The 24,793-nt window shown below is 51.0% G+C and overlaps 2 protein-coding genes across 11 annotated transcripts in view; one reads left to right on the forward strand and one right to left on the reverse strand.

Moving 5' to 3' along the window:
* Positions 1-5: 5 nt before the first annotated feature.
* On the reverse strand, positions 6-23,313 carry Cfap73 (cilia and flagella associated protein 73). 8 transcript variants are annotated; one of them, XM_008847492.3, is made up of 8 exons: positions 6,602-6,766; positions 4,636-4,741; positions 4,289-4,393; positions 3,827-4,027; positions 2,548-2,769; positions 2,100-2,258; positions 759-847; positions 6-110 (listed from the first exon to the last, which is right to left on the reverse strand). In XM_008847492.3, the coding sequence occupies exons 1-7, from the start codon at positions 6,655-6,657 to the stop codon at positions 770-772; spliced, it is 927 nt and encodes a 308-aa protein (XP_008845714.1). In that variant the 5' UTR covers positions 6,658-6,766; the 3' UTR covers positions 6-110; positions 759-769. The 8 variants fall into 8 exon arrangements, with proteins under 8 accessions (XP_008845714.1, XP_008845712.1, XP_008845709.1 ...); XM_008847490.3 differs by having other exon boundaries at positions 4,289-4,420; XM_008847491.2 differs by having other exon boundaries at positions 97-207; positions 4,289-4,420.
* Positions 21,398-24,793, forward strand: part of Rasal1 (RAS protein activator like 1) — a 37,915-nt gene continuing 34,519 nt past the window's right edge. The window contains exons 1-2 of one of the 3 annotated variants that reach the window (XM_029570577.1): positions 21,398-21,500; positions 21,584-22,101. In XM_029570577.1, the coding sequence (XP_029426437.1) occupies positions 21,869-22,101 (233 nt within the window). In that variant the 5' untranslated portion in view covers positions 21,398-21,500; positions 21,584-21,868. The other 2 variants (XM_008847484.3, XM_008847485.3) reach the window with 2 other exon arrangements.

Consider the following 24,793-nt stretch of genomic DNA (forward strand, 5'->3'; position numbering starts at 1 on the left):
ACACTGGAAGGGAGAGGCTCTCATAGGAAAATCCCAGCTGTGTGGTAGTCAGAGAGCAGGTGACCATGCCTATGGGTGCCACCTGGACCCGAGGTGGGCTTTGCATGTCTCTGTTGAGCAAGTGAGAAGAACAAGGCTCCAGTCAATTCCCTCTGGTGGCTCAGGACAGCTGCCAGGTGGTATGGGGCTTGAGAGACGCTGTCCCCCCTAGGGTTGAAGCAGGCTTGAGGACAGCCACCCTTCTAGGGTAGAGGTAGATTTGAGGGCAGCCTCCCCTTCTAAGGGCTCTGTTCAGGTCAGCATTGCCTTTCTTCCTGGAGGTGAGAACTGCCTGCCGCCACCCTGTGCCCATCCGGCTAGGGGCTTTCCCTACCTCCTGTGTGAGGTTTGAGAAAGTCAAGGGCATCTTCCAGCAGCTGGACCTCAGACAAGGCCAGGCACACAGTGGAGGCCACCATTGCTCAGGCTCAGCTCTACTGGACAAGTGCTCATCTGGATTTCCCTGAGCACTTGGCCTACCCTAAATCCTAGTATTACTTGGCCTTGGAGAATGGCCATCTGGGAGGGAGGCCTCTGTTGATCCCTGCTCATGGCCTGCACATTACTGAATGTCTGCTATGTGCCTGCTGAAAGCCTCACCATGGCACAGCTGGCACAGCTCCATCTTGCCCAAGAAAGCAAGTTCAAAGAGCCACTGAACCTGCACCCTGAGAAATGTAGGACCCAATCCCTCATCTCTTAGGTCCCCTCATGCTCACCTGGGGCCAGGCTAGGAAGTAGTGGCTGTGGGCTCTCCCTGGCCAAGGCTGGCCAGGGTGGCTGAGAGGTCCAGAATGAACTGCTTCACCTGGAGGCAACATGGCCAGATTATACCGTTTGATGTTGTGTTCCAACCCTAACATCTGGAGACTGAGGGTAGGGGCAGGGCTGGAAATACCCGCAAGGGAGACACTAGTGGTACCTAGTCTAGCCCAGCTTCCCAAATGGTTCCCCCCCCCCCTTTTTTTTTGGTCTTTTTGAGACAGGGTCTCCCTGTAGCCCCAGCTGGCCTGGAACTCACTGTGGAGACCAGGCTGGACTTGAACTCATAGAGATTCGCCTGCCTCTGCCTCCCAAGTGCTGGGACAGTAGGCCTGAGCCTCCAGGCCCGGCTCTGGTTCCCTTTTTTTGATTTTGGCTTTGTTTTTGAGATAAGGCCTCCCTGTAGCTCAGACTGGCCTCCAACTCATGGCAGCCCACTTGCTTCAGTCTCCCCAGTGCTGAGATTACAAGTGTGTCCCACCAGATGGTTCATCAGATATGATACAGTTTTGTGTCTGGCTCCCTGCCAAGTCAGTGCCCTACTCATATCAGGTAACCATTTCATTATAAACATCTACAGGCTCACTGCTATGAAGTATAATGGGCAGTAAGCTCTGAGTCCATGGCATCTGGACCCTCTTCATGTGTGGCCTGAGTCAGTATTGAGAAAGACACAGTCCTTCAAAGGAGGAAAGAACCTAATAGTCACCCCTTTTGTCTCAGCAGTGACAGACCAGGTGACAGTTCAGTGTTTTCTTACCAACCTGGTGGTGATTCCTGGCCTGGAAACAGGGAGTAGACAGGAGGGACCCAGCATTGTCCGCTGAGCCTCCCTCTACATGGGAGCAGAGGCAGATTGAGAGCAAAGCTAGGCATGGTGGCACACACCTGTAATCCCAGCATTTAGGCAGTAGAAGCAGGGGGATCAGAAGTTCAGGGTCATCTGCTACTTAGTGAGTTTGAGGACAACATGGGCAACCTGAAACAGACCTGATGTGGTTCACATGACTCCATGTCCCTCTGGAGTTACATAGATCCCATCTGGCATGTATGTAACAGTGGCCTCAATGAATTTAACAACCCCTAAGCGACACATGCAGACTGTATGTGTTAAGGTCCTGGCCACTGGGAGTGTTGGAAAGACTAGAGGGTGGGTTTTCCTCTGGCCCTCTAAGACACTGGATGGAGCTACATTTATTAGGACCATCCTTAATCCCACATAGAGTCCCAGCTGTGGGGTTTTCAGACACCCTCTTTCTCAGGAAGGGATGTGGGGTGGGGATGACAGTGAACCTCACCTGTTCCAGCTGCCCCTCTGTGTCCTCCACATCCAGGGCCGGCAGCTGACCCTGGCGCAGTCGCACTAGCTGGTATAGGTTGAGTGCTGACATGCGAGTTCGGCCCAGGAGCAGTGTCTTGGCTGCTGCAGTGTTCTGGATCTGGGTCCACCTGGATTCCTGCAGAACGGCCACCCAGTTAGTCACTGGGTTAGGGCAGGCCGCACACTATCCTGGTCTCCACTGCCAATGTGCCCCAGCCTCCTAGCAGTGTCCTGGATCTGGGTCCACTTGGATTCCTGCAGAATGGCTGCCCTGTTCATTATTGAGTCAGGGCTTGGCAGTGGGTGTCTGTCTGTTTTCCATCTGGCAGGGTGGGGCCTGTGCACTATCCTGGTGCCAGTGTGCCCCAGCCTCCTCAATCAGTGCAGCTCATGTGTTCAAGGGTCCTTGTAGCCCAGGGGCGCACCCACTGCTGCCTGCACTCCTGGGCTGCCTCCAGCTGTTCCTGCAGCTCTGCCCGCCTCTGGCCCAGCCGGAGCAGCTCTTCCTGCCCTGAGTCCCGCAGCCACTGCAGCCTTGCCCGTGTGGCCTCCAGCTCTGCCTGCCGTTCTCGTTCCACCAGTTCCAGCACAGCCTGGGTGTCCACCAGGCCGTCGAAGCGTGCCACCAGCTCGGGGACCTCCTGAAACTGGGGTGGGGATTCACATGGCCCTCAGTTCCCTGCCCTCCCCACCTGGCTCACCAATGTGTCTCTGTCCAGACGTGATGGGACACTGCAGCCCAGGAGTAGGGACAGCAGAAACCACAAGTCAGGGACTTGAGCCCTATTCAGGCCTTTCTCACCTCCACGACCAAGATAGCTAAGCCTTTCAACCTGCCATTCATTCACTCATTCATTCATTTGTGCATTCAACTAGTATTTGCTGAACTTTGTGGCTCAGCCTGTAATGTCAGCACTTGGGAAACCAAGACAGGAGAATCACCACAAGTTCAAGGCCTGACTTGGTTATGTACTGAGTGCCAGGCTAGCATAGTCTACAGAGTAAGACTGTCCCAAAAAGCTGAAATAATAGAGTCGGGCATGATGGTGCACACCCTAATCCCAGCACTCAGGGGGGGAAGGCTGAGGTAGGAGATTAGGAGTTGAAGGTCAGCCTCAGCTATAGGGAATTCAAGACCAGCCTGAGATACTTGACAACCTGTTGCAAAAAGCCAACCAGAGAGATGGCTCAGCAGTTAGGAACACTGGCTATTCTTGTGAAAGACCCGGGTTCGAGTCCCAGCACCCACATAGCAGCTAACAACTGTCCTTAACTCCAGTTCCAGTGGATCCAACAGCCTCTTCTGTCCAAGTCGGGCATTGCACTACACGGGTGCACTACATGCAGGCAATACACACATACACATAAAAATAATAAAGCCAACCAAAGACAAACCATCCCAAACCAAAACCTTCCACGAATAATAAAATTTATATTGTCTGTATTCTCTCTCCTCTCCTCTCTTCCCCCCTCCTCCTCTCCTTTCCTCTCACTCCCTACCTAACTACATGACCTTGAACGACAAGCTTTCTGAATCTGTTTCCTCCTCTGTAAAATGGAGTTGACGATAACCGAGCCAACTTCACTGGATTTTGGGGACTATTTGAGGGCAAAGGTGCATCCCGGATATACACCGAGCACTCTGTAAGCGCTGGCTCTTGCACACAGTCTGCGCTCCCCTATCGCGCCGGCAGCACTGCTCACCTCGGGCAGCAGCTCCAGCACACGCTCCAGCAGGCGCGCACAGGGCTCCAGGCGCCGCAGCCTACGCTGCTTTCGCGCGCGCTCCCGCTGCAGCGCCTCCAGCTGTGTGCGCAGCCGCAGCGCCTCTGCCTCCCGACGGTGCGCACGCTGCTGCTCCTCCGCCGCTCTCTGCAGCGCGCGGCCGCGCCGGGCCTCAGCATCCTGGGGTGGAAGATGGTGACCACTCCCGCACTTGGGGAGTCGCCGCCTCCAACGAGTCCCAACATTCGCAGGCTAAGCCACGCGCAAACTCTCGGCTCTGGGTCAAGTTCATCTTGAAGTCGAGTGTTTTGGATGAGGGATTTTATGCCTTCTCTCCTCCCCCCACCTCTGAACTTTCCACCACTTTCAGAATCGACCCGGGGTGGGTGTTCTTTGAAGGGGCGCGTAGGAAGGCCCGCCTCTCTCTACAGCCCCACTGACCTGCAGGAATTTGTCAAAGCGGACGAAGGACCCCCTTAGCTCCTCCTCTTTCTGCTCCAGCTGTGCCCAGCGCTGGTTCAGGGCGGCCATCTTGGTGTGGAATTCCTTGTGGGGAAGAGTTGGAGGCCTGTGCTTGGGGGGCGAGGGGGGGCGGGGGTTTCTGGACCTCTAACACCTCCAGCTCCGGCTCCCCAGCTCATGCCCTCCCCATGGTTCTGATCACCCCACAAATGAGGAAATCAGGGCCCAGGCTAGTAGTGAGAAGATTTGCTTCAGACAATGTAATCCTCATAGCCCACCACCAGTGTGTATCTAGGGACCTCAGAATCCCAGCAACAGAGGCTTACATCCTTCTGGGCCTGCAAACCCTGGTCAGCAGCCAGCAGCTCTTGCCGCTTCTCCAGGAGTTGCAGCAGGGGTGGGAAGTGGTCCACAGTTTGTTCTAGTGGCTTCCTGGAGGGGCTCAAAGAGGAGGCAGTGAAGGGAGCAAAAGTCAGGGCCCCAAGCATCCTGGAAGTGCTTGGAATGGCCACATTCCCCTCTTACTGGCTTTTGGGTTGTTTTTATTTTAAACAGGGTCTCAGGGAGCCCAGGCTGGCCTCAAACTCACTGTGTAACCAAGGATGGCCCTGCATTCTTGATCCTCTTGGCTTCACCTCCTCAGTGCTAGAATGGCAAGTGGGAACCTGTGCTGGATAGCTTTAGTGTCAACTTGACACCTGGGTTGAGGGAGCCTCAATTGGGGAATTGCTTTTATTGGTCTGGCCTGTGGCCATGTCTGAGGGGCATCTTCTTGATGAGTGATGTGGGAGGGCCCAGCCCACTGTGGGTGGTGCCACCCCTGGGCTGGTGGGCCTATGGTAGTTTAAGAAAGCAGGCTGAGCAGGGGCCAGGGGAGCAAGCCAGTAAGCAGGTTCCTCCATGGCCTGTGCTCCAGCTCCTGCTTCGAGGTTCCTGCCCTGAGTTCCTATCTTGGGCTCCCTGATGAACTGCAACCTGGGAGATGTAAGCTGAATAAACCCTTTCCTCCTCAAGTTGGTATTGCTCAGAGTATTTTGTCACAGCAGTGAAGAACAGACTAGGACAGAACCCAACAACCTACTGGCTATTGAATTCTTACGTCATTCAACCAGTTTTGCTGAGCTCCTGCTGTGGGTCAGGCACCATCCTAGTCACGGTGGTTGCATCTGGGAAGTCAGATAGAAAGCCCTGGCATTCTGAGGACCATACAGAGTGAAGCTAATCAGTACAGTAAGCAGTGCTTGATGTGATGGGGCCTGAAATGTAAAACTCAGTGCACTAGAGGAAGCTTTCATATGAAGCTAAGAAGTCTCTCTGAGGAGAGGACACTGGGACAGGGCCCCAGGGGAAAGGTTGAGGAAGCAAGCCCCAGTGGCATCTGCAGAGAACGGGAAAGAAAGAGCCTCCCTAGGAAAGGTCCTGGGCATATTGAAGGAACTTCGGAGGCCAGTGTAACTGGACAGGAGACATGAGATGGGAGCCATGGGAGACTTTTGAGCAGAGGAGAAATCCTTGTAGCTGCTGTGAGAAGCAAGGGCAACGTGGGCATTCAGTGGTGGGGCTGCAGGGTGCTCAGGAGAGAATGTGGGTCTGGTGAGGAAAGGTGTGGTGGGAAGTGGGGACGGGTCTTTTCTTGGTACAGCTCGATGACAGGGCTGGGGTGCGGGGTGAGAGAAAAAAGTGACCTCAGCAGCCTGAAGGTCATGGCTTTGAGGGCTGACTGTGGGATGAACTGGTGGGGTGGTGGAGACCAGCTCCCTGCTCTGGCCAAGCTGAGGCAGAGGCACCTGGTAGGCCTCCTCTGTGCAGAGCAATTCAGGAGAGGCTGGGGTCTGGGGACCCGCTGTCCAGGAAGATGGGAATAGAACAGGCTGTCATCATTTGGCAAAGCTTGCTCAGCTCTGGACCAGATGGTCAAAATCCTCAGTCCCATCCAGTAGATGCTACAACCCAGTTGGGACTGGGGAATCCCACTTCCCTAGGCAATGCATTACATTAAAATGCAGCTTCTCTGCAAGAAAGCATTTCATAGAATTCCTTTCTACCCTGGGTCAAATGATTTAACCTCTGTGAGATACCAGCCAGGGCTGGGACAGGAGCAGGTTGGCCATCCTGGCTAATAGGAGCCCTGAGCAATTGGCCAGCTCTAACTCACTGAGACCCTGGGGAAACCTTGCAGAAGTCACAGATCCTGAGAGCCTTTGAACTTCCACAAGACTGCCCAGGGAACAGAAGGGCTGAGCTCCTACTCACCCTCCTTCCCACCCTCCTGCCTCTCCCTGAGTCACTCACGTAGGCAGTTTCTCCCGGAAAGTCAGTTGGAAATACTCCTCCCAGCCCACTGCCATTCTACAGGTGCCTCAGACCCCCTTGGCACAAGCTAAGGGTCCTGGGTCTCAATGGCGATTGCTGCTCCTGCCTGGAGCTTCCAGAAGTCAGTGGCCAAGCTGGGCCCTGGTTGCCTGGGCAACCAACAACACAACATTCCACTGCCAGATTGCAACAGGAATCCACCACTGACAGAGGGATGATGGCAGTTGGGAAAGGAGAAAATGCTGCCCCCCACTGCCCCCAAATTTAGGTACAGTGGACAGGATACAGGTCCTGAGCCCATGTCTGACCAAACCTCCTCCTGCCTGGGTGGGGTTGGGCTCCATTAATGTCAGTATGCTCCATCAATCATGCCAAAGAATAATGATTAGAGCTGGCCTAGGGCTCAGTGCTAGAGTGCTTGCCTAGTATATGCAAGGCCCTGGGTTCCATCCTCAGCACTACCTCTCAAAAAGTAATTATTGGGGGCCACCCATGTGTTGGTATACATCTTTAATCACAGAACTTGGGAGGAAGAGGCAGGCAGATCTCTGTGAGTTCCAGGCCAGCTGGGGCTACATAGTGAGACCCTCTTTGAACAAACAAACTAAAGACAACAAAAGAATAATTATTGGACATCCACTGTTTGCCAGGCACAGCCAGTCTCTGCCCCTGTAAAGGGGTTGCCCTGACTGTGTCTCATGGAGCCCTGGGCTGGTTTGGGAAAGAGGACCATAATACTACAGGAGAGGCCCTTGGGAAGGGACCGGAGGTCTGCACTTGAAAGGAGGAAAAGGGAGAGGCTGCAAAGTTTGGGGGGTTCCTCTGGGTCAGACAAGATGCCAGACTCTTATGTATAGTATCTCATTTAATCCAAGACAGCACTTTGGGTGTGCTAGGGCAAATTTTCCACACAGTATATAAAATACCCATGGTGTCTCCCAATGGAAGCAGTAAGCAATAAAATCTGGTCACCTTGCTTGAGACTTAGAATTCCTCCCTCCCTCCTTTCCTCCTTCCTTTCCTCCCTTCTTCCTTTTTGGGACAAGGTTTCACTTTATGGTTTGTTAGTTTTTTTTTTAAATCTTTTTGAGACAGAGTCTCCCTGTAGCCCCAGCTGGCCTAGAACTCGATATGTAGATCAGATTGGCCTTGATCTCATAGAGATCTGCCTGGGGTTGCCTCCCAAGTGCTGGGATTAAAGGTGTGTGCCACCATGCCCAGCAATTTGTGATTTTTTTAAATTTTATTTTTATTATTTTTTAACTATATCTGTATCTGTGTGTGGATATGTACATGTCAGTGCAAGTGCCCACAGAGGCCAGAGGCACTGGATATTGGATCCCTCTGGAGCTGGAGTAACAGACAGTGGCGATCCACCCAACTTGGGTAGTGGGAACCAAGTTCAGGTCCTCTGGAAGAGCAGGATGTACTCTTAAGTGCTGAGACATCTCTCTAGCCCAGATTTTTTATTTATTTATTTTTTTGGTCTTTTTGAGACAGGGTCTCCCTGTAGCCCCAGCTGTCCTGGAACTCACTGTGGAGACCAGGCGGGCCTTGAACTCACAGAGATCCGCTTGCCTCTGCCTCCCGAGTGCTGGGATTAAAGGCATGCGCCACCACGCCCCTTTGATTTTTTAAAAATAGTCTCCTTCTGTACCAGGCTGGCCTTGAACTATGTAGCCAAAGCTGGTCTCTAACTTATGGTAATTCTCCTGCCTTAGTTTTCTGTAATTTTTCCTTTTAAGGGAACATTTAAAAAATATTTTATTTATTATTCTTATTTTATGTGTATGAGTGTATGTGAGTGCACCTGTGTCGTGCAGTGCCTCCAAGGTCAGAAGAGGGCTTCGGAGTCCCCTGGAACTGGAGTTAAGGTCAGTTTGTAGCTGCCATGTGGGTGCTGGGAATCGAACCCAGGTCCTCTGCAAGAGCAGTCAGTGCTCTTAACTGCTGAGCCATCTCTCCAGTCCCTAAAAGAACATATTTTTTTTGCATCCCTGGCTGAGTAGGAACTTGCTATGTTAGACCAGGCTAGCAGACTTGTAGAGATCTTCCTAACTCTGTCTCCCAATGATGGGTTTATAGATTTGTGCTACCACGCTGGACTGACTTCCTTCCTTTATTTATTTATTTTTTGGTCCTTTTGAGACAGGGTCTCCCTGTAGCCCCAGATGGAACTCACTATGTAGACCAGGCTGGCCTTGAACTCACAGAGATCCACCTGCCTCTGCCTTGAGAGTGCTGGGACTAAAGGCATGTGCCATCATGCCACTGTTTTCCTTCCTTCCTTTCTTTCTTTCTTCCTTCCTTCCTTCCTTCCTTCCTTCCTTCCTTCCTTCCTTCCTTCCATTTATTTTGCTTACTATGTGGACCAGGTTGGCCTCAAATTCACAATCCTTCTGCCTCAGACTCCCCAGCATTGTGACTCCAGGTGTGCACAAACCTATACTTATCTTTTTAAATTTTTATTTTTATTTAAAAAATATTTTATTAATTCTATTTATTTTAAAAATTTTATTCATTATTTTTATTTTATGTGTATGCATGTATTGCCTGCATGTAGGTAAGTGCCCCTGTGTTGTACAATGCCCACAGAGGTCAGAAGAGGCTGTTGGATCCCCTGGGACTGGAGTTATGGACAGTTGTTAGCTGACATGTGGGAGCTGGGATTCAAACCTGGGTCTTCTGCGAGAACAATCAGTGTTCTTAACTGCTGAGCCATCTCTCTGGCCCCCTATTATTTTTATTTTATGTGTATGAGTGTATTGCCTGCATGTAGGTAAGTGCACCCATGTCGTGCAATGCCCACGGAGGACAGAAGAGGCTGTCGGATCCCCTGGAACTGGAGTTACAGACAGTTGTTAGCTGTTGTGTGGGTGCTGGGAATCAAACCCGGGTCTTCTGCAAGAACAGTCGGTGTTCTTAAACCACTAAGCCATCTCTCCAAGCCCCACCTATACTTATCTTAATGCCTCCATTGCTTAAAATGACTCCTAAGGAATTTTGTTAGGGGATATTTTTAAAAAGAGATCTAAAATAACCTGCATTTTCCCTTTGAGCATTTTGCATTAAATTACCCACATTATCTTTCTGCATAAACTGATGTGAAGTTTCAGTAAGAAACATGATCTCATTTTTCTTAATTAAAAAATGGAGATGTAATTTCTATCAAGTGAAATTCACCTTTTTTTCACACATGCTTTTCTAGACTGTGGCAAACTCATAAAGCCATGTTTTCACAACATGGCAGAGAAACTGAGAGTCCTGGGCCCACTTGTGATCTGCCTGGGGTGTGTCCTAGCCTCAAAGGTGTGGTGCTACACACTTGTCATCTCATTATTCAGGAGGCTGAGGAAGGAGGATGGAGAGTTCAAGGCCAGCCTGGACTATGTAGGAAGGACCCATCTAACAAACAATACACCCAGACTGTGTTGGGGTACAGGGCAAGTTCAAGGCCAGCCTGGGTAACTTAGTGAAACCCTGTCTCAAAATAAAAAGTTAAAAAGAATTGGGAATGTAGCTCAGTGGTAGAGTGATTACCTAGTATAACTTGAGTGCTAGGTTCAGTCCCCAGTGCAGAGATGAGAGAGAGAGAGAGAGAGAGAGAGAGAGAGAGAGAGAGAGAGAGAGAGAGAGCCCAATCCTTTAAAATTCTGCCTTTTCCAGAATATCAGAAATGGGAGTGTAGCTCAGGGGCAGAGTGCTTGCCTAGTGTGCACAAGGCCCTGGGCTCAATCCAGTATGGGGAGTCGGGGGAACACACTGTCATTCGGGGGATTATATATTGTGTAACCACTGAGTCTGACTACTCCCATTTAGCAGTATTGCTGTAAGCTTTCTCACCGTGGTTTATACCAGTTCTACTCCTGGCTGAGTACTATTTATATCATGTATACTGTGCACTGAGCTTTGTTGCTTCTGTGTCCAGATGAAGGAGAGTTTTGTCGTTCCCAGCTCTGGACCTGTGCAGTGTTCCGGTGAGGCATTGTGTCTGTATAAATTTTTACTTTGTTTGTGTAAATATGTAGGCATGGAAGACTGGGTTGTGTAGATGTTTAACTGGATAAAGAACAGCAAATGAAAGCCGGGCATGATGGTGCACAACTTTAATCCCAGCACTTGGGAGGGAGAGGCGAGTGATCTCTGAGTTCAAGGCCAGCCTGGTCTACAAAATGTGTTCCAGGTCAGCTGGGGCTACAGGGAGATCCTGCCTCAAAAAGAACAACAAAAAAAAAGCAAATGATTTTTCAAAGTGGCTGTATCTGTGTGTGTGTGTGTGTGTGTGTGTGTGTGTGTGTGTGTGTGTGTTGCTGGGGATGGACCCCAGGCTCCTGTCAGCTAAGCACATGGTCCTTTGAGCTGTACTGAACTGCACTCTCAGATTGCTGCTCTACATGCTCAATAGCCCTGGGATTATCAATTTTGTTTGTTTTGAGACAGGGTTTTATGTGTCCCAGGCTGGCCTCAAATTTACTATATATCTAAGGATGACCTTGAAGTCTTTCTCTGTGTGCGTGTGAGCATGTGTGTTGGTGTGTGTGTGTGTGTGTGCATATATATGCACAAGCGTGGAGGTCAACGAATAACCTTGGATATTTTTCCTCAGGTACTACCTACTTTTTTTTTTTTGTCTTTTTTGAGACAGGGTCTCCTTGTAGCCCTAGCTGTCCTGGAACTCACTATGTAGACCAAGCTGGCCTCGAATTCACAAAGATCCGCCTGCCTCTGCCTCCCAAGTGCTGGGATTAAAGGTGTGTGCCACCACGCCCGGCAAGGTACCACCTAGTTTTTAATAAATTTTTATTTTAGATTTATTATTTTTAGGTGTGTGTGTGTGTGTGTGTGTGTGTTTGCATGTGTACCTGAGTGCAGGTATCTGTAGGGTCCAGGGGTGTCAGATCCCCTGGAGTTGGTCAGATCCCCTGGAGCTGGAGTTACAGGCAGTTATAAGCTGCCTGACATGGGCGCTGGGATCTGAACTCTGGTCCTCTGCAAGAGGCCATATGTGCTCTTAACTGCTGAACCATCTCTCCCTATATTTTAATTTTAAATGTTATTTATTTATTATGTGGGAATAAGGGGTATGCCACAATGCTTGTGTCAAAATCAGAGGACAGCTTGAGGACTCAATTCTTTCCTTCTACCCGTGGATTCTGAAGGGGGATCAAATTCTGGTCATCAGGCTTGCCACAAAGTGCTCCCATCTGATGAGCCATCTTGTCAGCCCTTCCCTCTCTACTTTCAAGACAGGGGCTCTCGCTGAACCTGGAGCTCACTGATTGGGCTAGACCGTCTGACAAGCAAATCCAAGGGGCCCTTCTGTCTGCACCTCCTCAGTGTTGGAATGCCTGGCTCTTTGTGCTTGCTGGGGCCCTGAACTCAAGTCTTCTTGCTCACTGCGCAGGCACTTTACTGAATGAACCTCCTTCTCAGTCCCATCCCCTTACTTTGAGTTCTAGAATCAGAGAACATCTTATTCCATAAAATAGAATAAATGTCCCAGTGACTGGAACAAAGGAGGCGGGCTCAACAGAAGACTAAGGCATAAAGAGAACAAGAACAAAAACAAGAGGGGAGGGGCTGGGAGCTGGCTCAGCTAGAAAGCACTTGCCTTGAAACCAGGGGGACCTGGGTCTGGGTCCTCAGCACCCACTGAAGAACCTGGGCACTGCAGAGGTGGAGACAGGAGGTTCCCTGGGGCTCAATGGCCTAGCTCCAGGTTCAGTGACAGACCCTCTCAAAAGAGAAGGTGGAGAGGGATTGATGAAGACACCTGGTGACCTCTGGTCTCCACATGCACACACATACACATGTGTTTACGCCAGCACACACAAACACATACATACATATACAAGACACACACACACACATACACACACACACACACACACACACACACACACACACACACACGGGATTGGGCATTTCCAAGTCCCTTCCCTTGTGTGGCAGGGACAGAGAGGCAGCGTAGGAAACTAACCAATGCGTGAACATCCGGCTGTGTCAGGTTCTTTTGTGTGGGGATTAAAGCAGAGAGAACTCTTCATAATGTCCATGGAAACCAGTATGTTTGGGAAAATTTGGCTGTTATTGCCATCCTAGTTTCTCGGAAGGCCGGACAAACAGCTTAATTTTAGCTCAGGGATTTGGATTTTAGCATAAGTGACTCCATTTTGATTTTTTAGCTTGGTCTGAGCAGGAGAGAAGGTCAAAACAACACTTCCTGAGATTTTTATTCCCACACCCCACCCTCGTCCTTCCCTGACCTCTGCCAAACATTTGTTCCCCTGCTGCCACCCAGCAATATCACCATAGCTTTATCCTGTCAAGAATGTAATATAGGGCTGAGGTTGTAGCTCAGTGGGTAGAGCGCTTACTTAGTATGCACGCGGCCCTGGGTTCTACCCTCAGCACTGCATAAATTGTGTGTGGTGGCATCTGCCTGTCATCCCAGTCCTTGGAAGGTGGAGGCAAGAGAATCAGACCATTAATATTTATTATTTCTATTCAATGTGTAAGAATGTTTTGTCTGCATGCATTTAAGTGTACCCATCCATGCAATGCCCTTGGAGGTCAGAAGAGGGTATCAGATCCCCTGGAACTGGAGTTCTAGATGGTTGTTAGCTGTTATATGGGTTCTGGGAATCGAACCCAGGACCTCTGCAAGAGTAGCCAGTGCTCTTAACCATGGAGTCATATCTCCAGCCCCTAGATATTTAAAGTCATCCTCAGCTACATAACAAGTTCACGGCCAGCCTGGGCTATTGGAGACTGTGCCCGAAAATAAAAAGATACAGAACTGGGTGAGGTGGCACATATCTTTAACTGCAGCATTCAAAAGGCAGAGTTAGGCAGATCTCTATGAAATTTGAGGCTGGCCTGATCTACATAGCAAGTTCGAAGCCAGCTGGGGCTACAGGGAGACCCTGTCTCAAAAAGACCAAAAACAAACCAAAACAAACAAAAAAAGAAAACCCCAAAAACAAAAATAAGCCAAAGACAAAGATACACAAACAGAAGCTTATGCTGTGTCTAACTTTCTGAGACATTAAAATTTTTCTTTTGATTCAGAGTCTCTCTATGTAGCCCAAGCCAACCTCAAACTCCTAATCCTCCTGCCTTACCTTTCCAAGTGCTTAGATTACAGGTGTGGGCTACCTGGGGCTACTCCCAGGTTTTGACTTTTAAGAATGGAGCTGCTATAACTGTTCATATGCTGTGTTTTGGGCAAACATGAGTTGTTTTTGAGGTGTAAGTGCCCCAGAACTGGATGGCTAAGTCCTAAGCCAAATGCCTGGTCAACTTTTAAGGAATAACTGCATTCATGGGGCTAGAGAGATGGATGGCTCAGCAGTTAAGAGCACTGGCTGCTCTTCCAGAGGATCTGGGTTCAATTCCCAGCACCCAGATGGCGGCTAACGTAACTCCAGTTCCAAGAGAGTCAATGCCCTCTTCTGATCTCCGCAGGTGTTGCACAACACAGGTACACCTATACACATGCAGGCAAAATACTCACACACGTAAAATAAAAATAAATAAATAAATAAATTTTGGAAAGAAAAGAAATGCTGGCATTCTTTCTCTATCAAGAGGTTGTCTCACTCTACAACCCTGCCACATGGTTCCTTTGTGCCCTTTCTGTTCTGGATGAGCATCCGTATCAGAAAATTTGAAATCTGAAACACTGAATTCAGAGCACCTTGGATCCCAATTTTTTGGATCCAGGATGTTCAACTAATAAAGTCTGTGGAAGTACCCCCATGTCAAAACAAAACAAAACGACAAAAAAGACCGCTTGACATCTGAAATATTTCTGATCCTGAGTACTGAAGATGCGAGACTTCAGTCTGTACCACCATTTATTACTCTAGCCTAGCCTATTCCTATTTCTATTTTTGCTGAGGAGTCAACCCATAGCCTTATGCATGCTAAACACACTGCCACTGAGACACATCCTCAGTTATTATTTTAGTTATTGATTTATGTGTAGTGATGTCCCCTTGTGGGGTTGTGTGTGTGTGTGTGTGTGTGTGTGTGTGTGTGTGTGTGCATGTATGTGTTTAGGGTCTCATATAGCCTAGGTTAGCCACAAACCTGATATGTAGCCAAGAAGGATCTTTATTATCCTCCTACCTTCAAGTCCTGGAATTATTGGTGTGTCTTATCACACCTGGCAAAATCTCTCTCTCTCCCTCTCTCTCTCTCTCCCTCTCTCTCTCTCTCTCTCCCCTCTCTCTTCTCTCTCTCTCCCCTCTCCCCTGTCTGGCACTGTGTTCCTTGTTACACAGCCGTTAGGTATACCCACGCACTTGTGTTCAGGTAGTCTATGAGTATTTTGGGGGAGTGGCGTTGAGTTAATTCATTTCTCTTTGGCTTTTTTACACAACCTAAGCTTTATCGCTGTCTCCTCTCCCTCTCTCTCTCTCTCTCTCCCTGCCCCTTCCTCCCTGCAATGGCCTTATGTATTCTAGGCAAGCACTTTACCCCTGAGCTGCACGCAGCCCTTTCATCTATCATCTATTTTTTGTTTCATGGACACTCCACACTGTTCTCCGCCATGGCCCTGTTCATCTTCCTGCTAGCAGTGAAGAACCTCTTTTCCAGCCTCCGTGTCAGCATCTGTTCCTCCTTATCTTAGTATTACTCCCTGCAATGGCCTTATGTATTCTAGGCAAGCACTTTACCCCTGAGCTGCACGCAGCCCTTTCATCTATCATCTATTTTTTGTTTCATGGACACTCCACACTGTTCTCCGCCATGGCCCTGTTCATCTTCCTGCTAGCAGTGAAGAACCTCTTTTCCAGCCTCCGTGTCAGCATCTGTTCCTCCTTATCTTAGTATTAACCATCCAAGCATGGGTGTGATGACACATCACTGTGGTTTGGATTTGCATTTCCCTCTTCATGAGATCTTTTGTAAAGCAAATTAAAAAAATTTTATTTGAGTCTCACTGACAGAGCCCAGGCTGGCCTGGAACTTCCAATCCTCCCGCTTCAGCCTCTGAGTGCCAAGGGTACAGGGTGTGTACCATCGTGCATAGTTAAAAATTTTCCATTTTGAAAAGGCTGAATTTTCTGCTTTTGCCCTAAATGGACTGACTTTTGGGTGTCTAGGGTAAGGTGGGGTGGGCACTTGGGCACTCTGGATGATGGGGTATTCGCCATCCACAGCACAGTCTAGCAGTCATCGCTGAGCTTTTCTTGGGTCTTTCCCTTCTTGGCCCCCTCCTCCATCGCTAGAAGCTGGGATATGTCCTTCTCTCTCTAGCTCTATTGTTTTAGAGGTGTGTGTGCACATGCATGTGGATGTGGAGGCCAAAGGTCAATGTCATGTGTCTTTCTCTGTCACTCATCTTATTTTCTGAGACAGAGTATCTGACTGAACTGGGAGCTCACTGATTTGGCTGACCTGTGAGCCATAGGGGTCCACCTGTCACCCTGCCACCCTGGACTTTGGGTACAAATATATACCTCTATGCCAGCTTTTTATGTGGGCACTGGGGATCTGAACTCAGGTCCTCTTGCTTGTGTGGCAAGCACTTTACCAACTGAGTCATCTCCCCTGCTCACCCTTGGCAAATTTTCATTGATCACCTACTACGAGTCCTGTTCCATAATAGATGCTAAATGTACAACAGCCCTCAGGACCAAACCAAACCTGTCCTCAGGGGCTCAAAAGCACGTGCCACAAGAGGTCTGATGACTCAAAGGACTGAAATAAGTTCATTATGTTGCTGTGAGCCTTTCAAGGAGAGGCTTGAGGAGACCACCTTGAAGAAACCATGCAGAAACTCAGACATGAAGAGTGGTCCAGGCAGAGGGAACAGCATGTGCAAAGGCCCGGAGGCAACAAGAGAAGGGCAGGCTACAGGTTGGTGTTCAGGGTTATCACATGAAGGAATCAGGGCTGGATAGACCAGGAGGGCCCAGGCCAGTGCTCAGGTGACTGAGGAGCCAGGTCTAGAAGACTGAGGGGGCTCTCTGAGGACACAGGGCTGAGAAACCAAGGGAACTGCTGTTTAGTTGGTTTTTGTTTTGGTTGGGGTTTGGCTTTTTTTGAGACAGGTCTCTATGTAGACCAGGCTAGCCTTGATCTCATGGAGATCCACCTGCCTCTGTCTCTTGAGGGCTGGGATTAAAGATGTGCTCCACTACATCAGGCCTTGGTTTTATTTGTTTTGGTTTTTTTTTTGTTGTTGTTGTTTTCATTTTTGTTTTTTTGTCTTTCTGAGACAGGACCTCCCTGTAGCCCCAGCTGGTCTAGCACTCACTATGTAGACCAGGCTGGCCTTTAACTCACAGAGATCCTCTTCTCTCTGTATCTGGAGTGCTGGGATTAAAGGTGTACAACACTATGCCCAGCCCTGTTTTGTTTTGTTTTGAAACGGGGTCTCACTCTGTAACCCAGCCACTCTGCTGGCTTTGAAGTGGTAGTGATCCTCCAGCCTCTGCCTCCCGAGTGCTGGGATTACAGGTGTGCAGCACTACAGTGGGCATTCTGGTATCTGTTTATGTAGAGATAGCCATCTCTGCTCTAGGATTACCCATGGCTGAAGGGCAGGAGATAGCTTTTATGGGATGGGATCAGCTTCAGTAGCAGGGGCCCATGCCTTTAGCTGTATATAGCCTTCTCTTCTGGGCCTCAGCAATCCTCTCTGTGAAATGGGATGGTGCTTCCCATTGGCTTGGGGCTCCCCTGCCGCAAGGTGAGTTGAAGGAGCTCGGCTTTCTGTCTGTCTCTGTCCCCAGCAGAGCCTGGGTTGAGGGAGTTGTTGGGGTGAGTTGAGCACTGAGTGACAGCAGGATACTTTCCCAGCTGGCCTTGCCCTTGGCCACAAACCCACACACTCTGGAAATATCCACTCCTCCCTTCCCCAGTCTCATGGTTGGGTGACTTCCCTTCCTATTTCTTCATTCCAAGGCATGGGGAGGAGGCAATCTTGGGCCTGCTTCCTGGGCAGCAGGCGGGGGTAGGGGTGGAGTGTGCCAATCTTGCCCACGCCTCCCACCACGGCCGCCTGTCTCCTGTGGCACCCTGCCCAGAATTGTGCCCAGCAATGACAAACCAGGCTTTGTGTTGCTAGGACAAAGAACATGTTCTCCCCCAGCCCCCTTCAGTGGTCAAGACCTGTCCTGCCCCAGCCACAGCATCAGATGGCACTGAGGATTGGCAGGGGCAGGCCTGCCACTGGGTGTGGGAAGGGAGGTGTACAGGGCAGGAGTGAGTTGCTGAATGTCAGACCACTATTCTAGGCATCTTGGGGGCAGAGGAAGTCACAGTCAATAGGATAGGATCACAGGGGATGCTGGTCTCTGGCTCTAAGGTCAATGACTTCTCCTACCCCATCGAATGTGTTTTGAGTGTATGTGCCAAAGGTGTGGGAGGCGGCATGAAACAAGCATTGTCCCTGACATTTAGGAGATAAGACTAGAGGCAAATCACCACAAAACAAGCCATCAGTAGATCAAGGTCAGGGACAGTCAGCAAGCAGGGCACGGGGGAGGATGCAGCCCAGGCCTGCCTTCCCACCTCTGCCTGGGCTTCCCAGCTGCTGGGTGCCAAGTTGCAAGAGTTGGAAGGGACAGAGGTTCTTTTATTTATTTTTATTTTATGTGTATGAGTATTTTGCCTGCATGTGTGTAAGTGCAGAGCCAGGTGAGGTGTCAGAGCCCCTGGAACTGGAGTTACAGATGGTTGTTGGTCACCATGTGGGTGCTGGGAATCAAAGCTGGGTTCTCTGGAGGAACTGCAAGTGTTCCTAATTGCTGAACCATCTCTCCAGCCTCAGGAGAGAGGTTCTTTTAGAAACTGGAGAAAGCATAAATTATGTTCTGATTTTTTTTTCAGGCAGGTAAGTAGCCCAGGCTGGCCTTAAACTCACTGTCTTCCTGCCTCAGCACTCCCCTACCCCCACTGCACAGTGTGGGATTATGGGCATGCACCACAATAACTGGTTAATAAATATTGTTAGAGACTCCTTTAATTGTTTTAAAACTTTAGGTATGTGTAGGGGTGGGGGTGCACTCGTGCATGTGAGCATGTGTGAAGGTCAGAGGTCAACATCAGGTGTCCGCAGGTGAGCACAACCACACCTGGCTTTTATCTTGGTTCTAGGGCTCTGAACTCATGCTTACAGGGCAAGCAATTTACCCACTGAGCCAATCTTCCAGCCCCAAGACTCCTTTTAAATTTTTAAAAAATTTTATTTTCATTTTATGTGTATGAGTGTTTTGCCTGCATGTATTTAAGTGCACAATGTGTGTGCAATGGTCGTGGAGGCCAGAAGAGGGTGTCAGATCCTCTGGAACTGGAACTGGAGTTAAGGATGGTTGCTAACTGCCATGTGGGTGCTGGGAACTGAACCCAGGTCTTCTGCAAGAACAACCAGGGCACTTAACTGATGAACCATCTCTCCAGCATCCCCCACAACCTCTATTTTTACAGGCCATACATTGCTCCATCGCATTGATGCCGATGCAGCTGAAGGAAGGATAGAGAGGCTTTCTGTGGGTGGGCAGGAATTGGTGGTAAAGGTAGAACAGGGTGGGAAGACGGATGGGAGAAAAGCCTTTTGTGTTTTTTAAATGTTTGTATTGTAAAAACCCAGGAGTGGTGGCACTGGGAAGGTTGAGGCAGGAGGATTGTACAGAGTTCAAGGCCTAGCCCCATAATAAGACCCCTCTCTCAAAATCAAACCAAACCTTGTATTTGTCACCAGTTCCCATGGAATGAGTTTTTCTATCATGATTTGAGGTTCTGAAGGTCATATTCTTGAGTGCTGGGCTAGAAAGCTCGTTCAGTCAGATCTCATGAGCAGGGGAATCCACTGCCACACAGCCCTGCCCACCCAGACCCCTTGTGACATTGGAGTGAAGGCTCTGTTCTGAGTCTGTGAACTCCCTGTTGGGCCCCAGTGGTCAGTGAGCCCAATGGGGTGGGAAGCACTCTGGTCTTGGGATCTCTCTATCAGATTTCTTAGACTGGTTTAAAAGAACCCAAAACAAAACCCAGATTCCCCTAGATCTGCAATCCAGAACAGGAAGCACACAGGGCTAGCTGGAATGAGGCACTCTGGAATTCAGGGCTGGGCCTGGCATTCCATCTAGCCACATCCTCAGGACCTGGCCTCAGTACTAAGCTACAAAGTGTGGCCTCCAGGCTCAGGGATGAGCTCTGGATTCTGCATGATGACCATGACACTTGACACTTGCTGTATACCAGATGTCCTTAAATATCCGACTTTTCCTCCAGGCACTTATGCATCCTATAAAATGGGTGCTGTTAGTGGCTTCAGTTCACACGGGAGGAAACAGAAATTAAGAGGGCCACTCACTTGCTCGAGAACACCCTGTGCAGAACTCAGTCCCAGGCAGCCTGGCCTTAAACCTCGAGCTAGCATCTCCCCCACCTAAGGCTTCATTAAAAAAAAATTTTTGAGCTAGGACCCAGGCTGGCCTTGAACTCACTAAGTAGCCAAGGGTGAACTTGAATTTCTGATCCTCCTGCCTCCACCTTCTGTGCTGGGATTCCAGGTGTGTACCACCACACCAGGTTCTTTACCTCCTCTTCATGTCCTGTCTATGGCCTGGGGAGGGGCCCTAGCCTGCAAAGAACTGGCAAGAAGGGGACCATGAGTTTGTCCTTAAGAGCTTAGCAGGAGGGGAGGGGAGGAAGAGGCTGTATGCCAGGTACAACTGGCCTTGTCCTGCCCAGGTAAGGGCACGTGATTGGTTCTCGTGGCAATCCCAAGACAACAGTGAGCTCCTTCCCTCTGTCCTGGCTGGTAACCCCCAGCAGTTCACACACCCTCTCTGAGCTCTTTTTCCATTTGGTCCCCAAACAGGGGTTGGTTGAGCAGAAGTCCAGCCTCTTGCCCGTTTTAGCTCAGAGCTTCTCAGAACAACAGGAAATGGTGGGGCCCTGTCCCAGGTGGACTGTAAGGTCAGATGCCAGCTATCAGGCATGTGACAGAACTGGCTCCCTAGAGGACTGACTGGCACAGACTTGAGCCCTGGCACCTCCCCCTGAGGGTCTCGGGAGGGGGATTAGGAATAGGATATCCTGCTTAACTTTAGACTATCTGCCTGGCATGTCACAGGGTCCAGGACTCCATCAGGGTCCCCAGGGCTGGATAGCTTGTCTGGGATCTCTGTAACCTCCTAGGGACAAAATGTTCCAGGTGGAGGAACCTGCCTGGGGGATGACAGAGGATTCCCCCCACCTGATCACAAAGCAAGTCACATCCTTTCTCGACTGTACATTTCCTACTGGGAGATATGGAGTGGCCACTGTAGATGTGGTGGGGGAGGGGTTACCACAGTTTTGGACTCAGCCCTGGGTCACCCCTGTCACTGCTCAGCAGTATTTTTTAAGTCTTTGGGCTGGTCTGTTGGGACTCATTCCTGGCAACCTGCTGGGATTGGTTCCCGGTAACCTGCTAGGAGAGATCTCAGGGCACAGCCTGCTGCTTCTGGGGAGTGGAGGAGGGAGAGGACACAGACCCTTAGGCTGCTCCTGGGTCTGGGCAGGTGTTCCCAGTCTTGCCAGTCTGGGCAGTGACAGGAGACCTCATTCTGCAGGGCCCTCCCTTGGGTGCCCAGCCCTGAGCTGACCCACTGCAGTGGCCCCTTGCCACCCTGTCTAAATACTCTTCAGCAGGCAAACCACAAACACACGGAGAAGTAACTCTGTGCCAGAGTCCACCCTGGGACCAGCCTTCTGTTCACATGGTCTCATTGAAAACTTGCAAATGCACAAAGCATTTTGGGAACAGGGAAAAAAAGGAAGAGGACTTCTGCCTGGGGTGGAAGAGCATCCTGAAAGTTTTGCCCGGGGATGTGACATTTAAGCCACACCTTGAAGGACAGCAGCACTTTCTGTAAGTTTATTAAATACCTACCTACCACTGTTCTGAGATGTTTTTGCACCATCTCATTTAATTCTCTTTAAACTCTGTGACAGAAACACCATGTCATCCCCACTGAACAAATGGGAAAACCAAAGCAAGGCACAGAGAAGTTAAGTGACTCATCCAAGACCACACAGCTACCAATTGGCTGAGTCTGGATTTGAAACCAGGAAGGAGGCTTCTGTCTGGCAAGTTACTCCACGTCTCAGAACCTCAGTTTCTTCATCTACAGATGGGTCATGCATGGCACACAGCTACCGAGGGCACCAAACTGAGATAATCCCCGTGAAAGACTCAAAGCAGTGCCTGGCACACAGTTAAGTGTTCAAGGATTGCAGATGGCTCTTATCGTGCAGCGGCTGTGGCGGTGTTATCTTCGAGCCTCCCCTCCCCCTGCAGTCGCGGCTTCCTCCCCCGCAGTGGCAGCCGGTGACGTTGGAACAGCCACTGGCACACTCTGGGGTTTAATTGGAAACGAAGAGAAGTGGAAGGGGATGTTTGAGGCCCCTCCCTCCGCTCTGATGGGACCCTGGGAAGCGAGAAGCCCAGCGCCTCCTGCCGCCCAGCACGGGTACTACTTCGGGACCCCGTAGGCTGGTATCAGGGTGGCCGGCCGGGGATATGGGAGGGGCGCGAAGGCACTGGGGAGGGGAGAGACGGGAGGCACCCGGGTTCTTGGGGAGCCCAATACCAGCTCAGCAGCAGCCCAGGTCCCGCCCGAGGCCCCACCCCCTGACAAGCCTCGGATGCTCCAGGTCCCGGGCTCCAGGTCCCCGGCTCCAGTGTACCCGGAGCGCGGGACTGGGGTGCCGGCAGGGGGCGCGCGAGGGGGGCGCAGGCGGGCGGGGCACCTGCGGGAGGCGGGATCGCTAGGGCCCGGGCTTTCCCCTCCTTCCCAGGTCTTCCCCAAGCTGCAGACGCTTGCCCGGTCGCTGCTACCTGTGGCTCGGCGTGCGTCCCCCTCCCGGAGACCCTGGGCTGCTCCCTCCCAGCCCCCCGTCCGGCCACTCTGGTCTCCAACCCGTGGCGCTGGGAGACCCGTGGCGCTGGGAGTCCGCGCGTCAGGCTCCCAGCTGGTGACATGTAAGATTGACTCCGGGTCCAGCCTCGGAACCTGGGCACCCCGCTTGCCTGGAAAGTTTGGGGCCGGGCGCCATGGCTAGGAGCAGCACGCTGAATATCCGAGTGGTGGAGGGTCGGGCGCTGCCCGCCAAGGACGTGTGAGTCCCCCGGGTGCCTGGCGGGAGAGGGGTGCGCCCCGCACCTGCTGGGTTCCGGGAAGGGTCGCCGGGGGCTCCTGGGCTAAAACATGCTGTTGGAGATCCGTCCTCACGTGGCGCGGCCCCTGCAGCTTGCTGTCCTGGTGGGAGGGGGTGCCTGGGCTTAGCAGATGCCCCGCCCTACTCACCCCCGGGAAGGGGGGGGGTCTTTGTTCCTGGGAAGTCTCCTGCGGGTCTTCCAGAGCAGGGGAAGGGATCTCCGGATCCCGTCCTTTCAGAGCTGAGGAGGGGGCTGTGCGATCCTTTCCTTCCTTAGCTCCGGCAGGTGTCCGAGGTGGGGCTTCCCCAGACAAGGAAGGGGGGCTATCCAGGGACCTGGGAAGGAGTCCCAGAGCACCGTGATACAGATGGTCCCCAATGTTTTGTGCTCCTGGGGTGTTTAGGCTTGCAGAGGATCACCAGGTGGCCCTCTGACACAGAGCCTGAGTCCCAGTCCAGTACCTGTCGATCCACGGTGGGCTTTCCTGGAAGCGCAGATTGCCCTGGAGCCACTCACTCCTGCAGTTATGATGGGGCTAGTGGCCCTTGGGCTCTCCTCCTCCTGGTCCCTGGCTCTGCCTCCCTCGGGCTGACTCAGCAAATTCTGACTCAACAGAAGGAGGTGGGGTGTGTGTGGGGGTCCCCTACTGCTTGGCCTGGAGCCCAGAAGGGGTTCTGAGGGTGTCAGTACCTGAGACAGGTGTGGAGTCCTTGGGAGGAGGTGTGCCAGGTGACCTTGAATCTGCGTCTGGCTGGCCCTTGGTGTCCCATCTGGGGCAGGAGTGGCTGTCAGACACCCCATCCAGCTGGGAGGTTAGGGGTGAGCTGTGACTAAGGTGAGTAGGAACCTGATGCCAGGGTCCCAATTCCTCAAGCTGTTGGTCCCATACCCAGCCTCCTTGATTTCAGGAACAGCCAGTGTCACAGCACTGCAGCTGTGTCAAGAGCAGAGCTGTTTGGAGCAATTAGTGCCCCCTCTCTCCTCAGCTACACCCCCCAACACACATACCTCAAGTAAAAGCAACCACAACAATCTTGAGCCACCTTCTTTCTGAGATGTCCCTTCAGAATCCCTGAGCATTCTTGACTGTGGAACTTCAGGGCCATCGAGCCACAAGGCCATGGGTGGAGGCCTGGCAGCTGCTGGTGGGCTGAAGTACCCTACCCTGAAACAGTGCTCCTGCCTCACTGAGCTCTGGACTGGCCACCAGTCCTGGCACAGGGTTATGAGCAGGTGGCAGGTGTGACCACTGGGCTGGTACATGGACTCTCAGGGCTGCTGCTTCTCCTGGGAAGGGACTGAGTCTTCTCTTGTTCCGAGTCTCTTGGCTATCCCTGCTCTTGGTGGGTCTTGGGCTGAGGTAAGCTCTGAGGTGGGCCATGCCCCAGAGAAAGGCCAAGGAGGAAGTGTCCGAGTCTTGCTGGGCATCCTGCCTTAGTTTCCTTAGTGATTGACTCCATTTCTCAAAAGGGCTCTTCTAAGAGCAAGTTAGAATTTCTGTGCTGGGGATGGGGGTATTGGTAGGGTGTATTCTTTGTCTCCCTTCTAAGGCAAAAGGCCCAGACTCACCCTAACAGTTAAAGTTTAGGGATGGCCAGTCTTGCCTGGAAGGAACTTTCCATCATTTTGCTTATTGTTATTAAAAATAGCTGCTGGGGGCTGGAGAGATGGCTCAGTGGTTAAGAACACTGGTTGTTCTTGCAGAAGACCGGGGTTTGAATCCCAGCACCCACATGGCAGCTAATGACTGTCCGTAACTCCAGTTCTAGGGAATCCGACAGCCTCTTCTGTCCTCCACAGGCATTGCATGACATGGGTGCACTTACCTTCATGCAGACAATACACACATACATGTAAAATAAAAATAATAAATAAAATGTTTAAAAACTTTTTTTGATTAATAAAATAAGCATAGTGAGTTCCAGGGCAGCTGGGGCTACAGGGAGACTCTGTCTCAAAAAAGCCAAAAAAAAAAAAAAAAAAGCAGCTGCTGGAGGGGCTGG

This window comes from Nannospalax galili, unplaced genomic scaffold (genome assembly GCF_000622305.1).
Source record: "Nannospalax galili isolate Female #2095 unplaced genomic scaffold, S.galili_v1.0 scaffold120, whole genome shotgun sequence".
Classification (NCBI taxonomy): Eukaryota; Metazoa; Chordata; class Mammalia; order Rodentia; family Spalacidae; genus Nannospalax; species Nannospalax galili.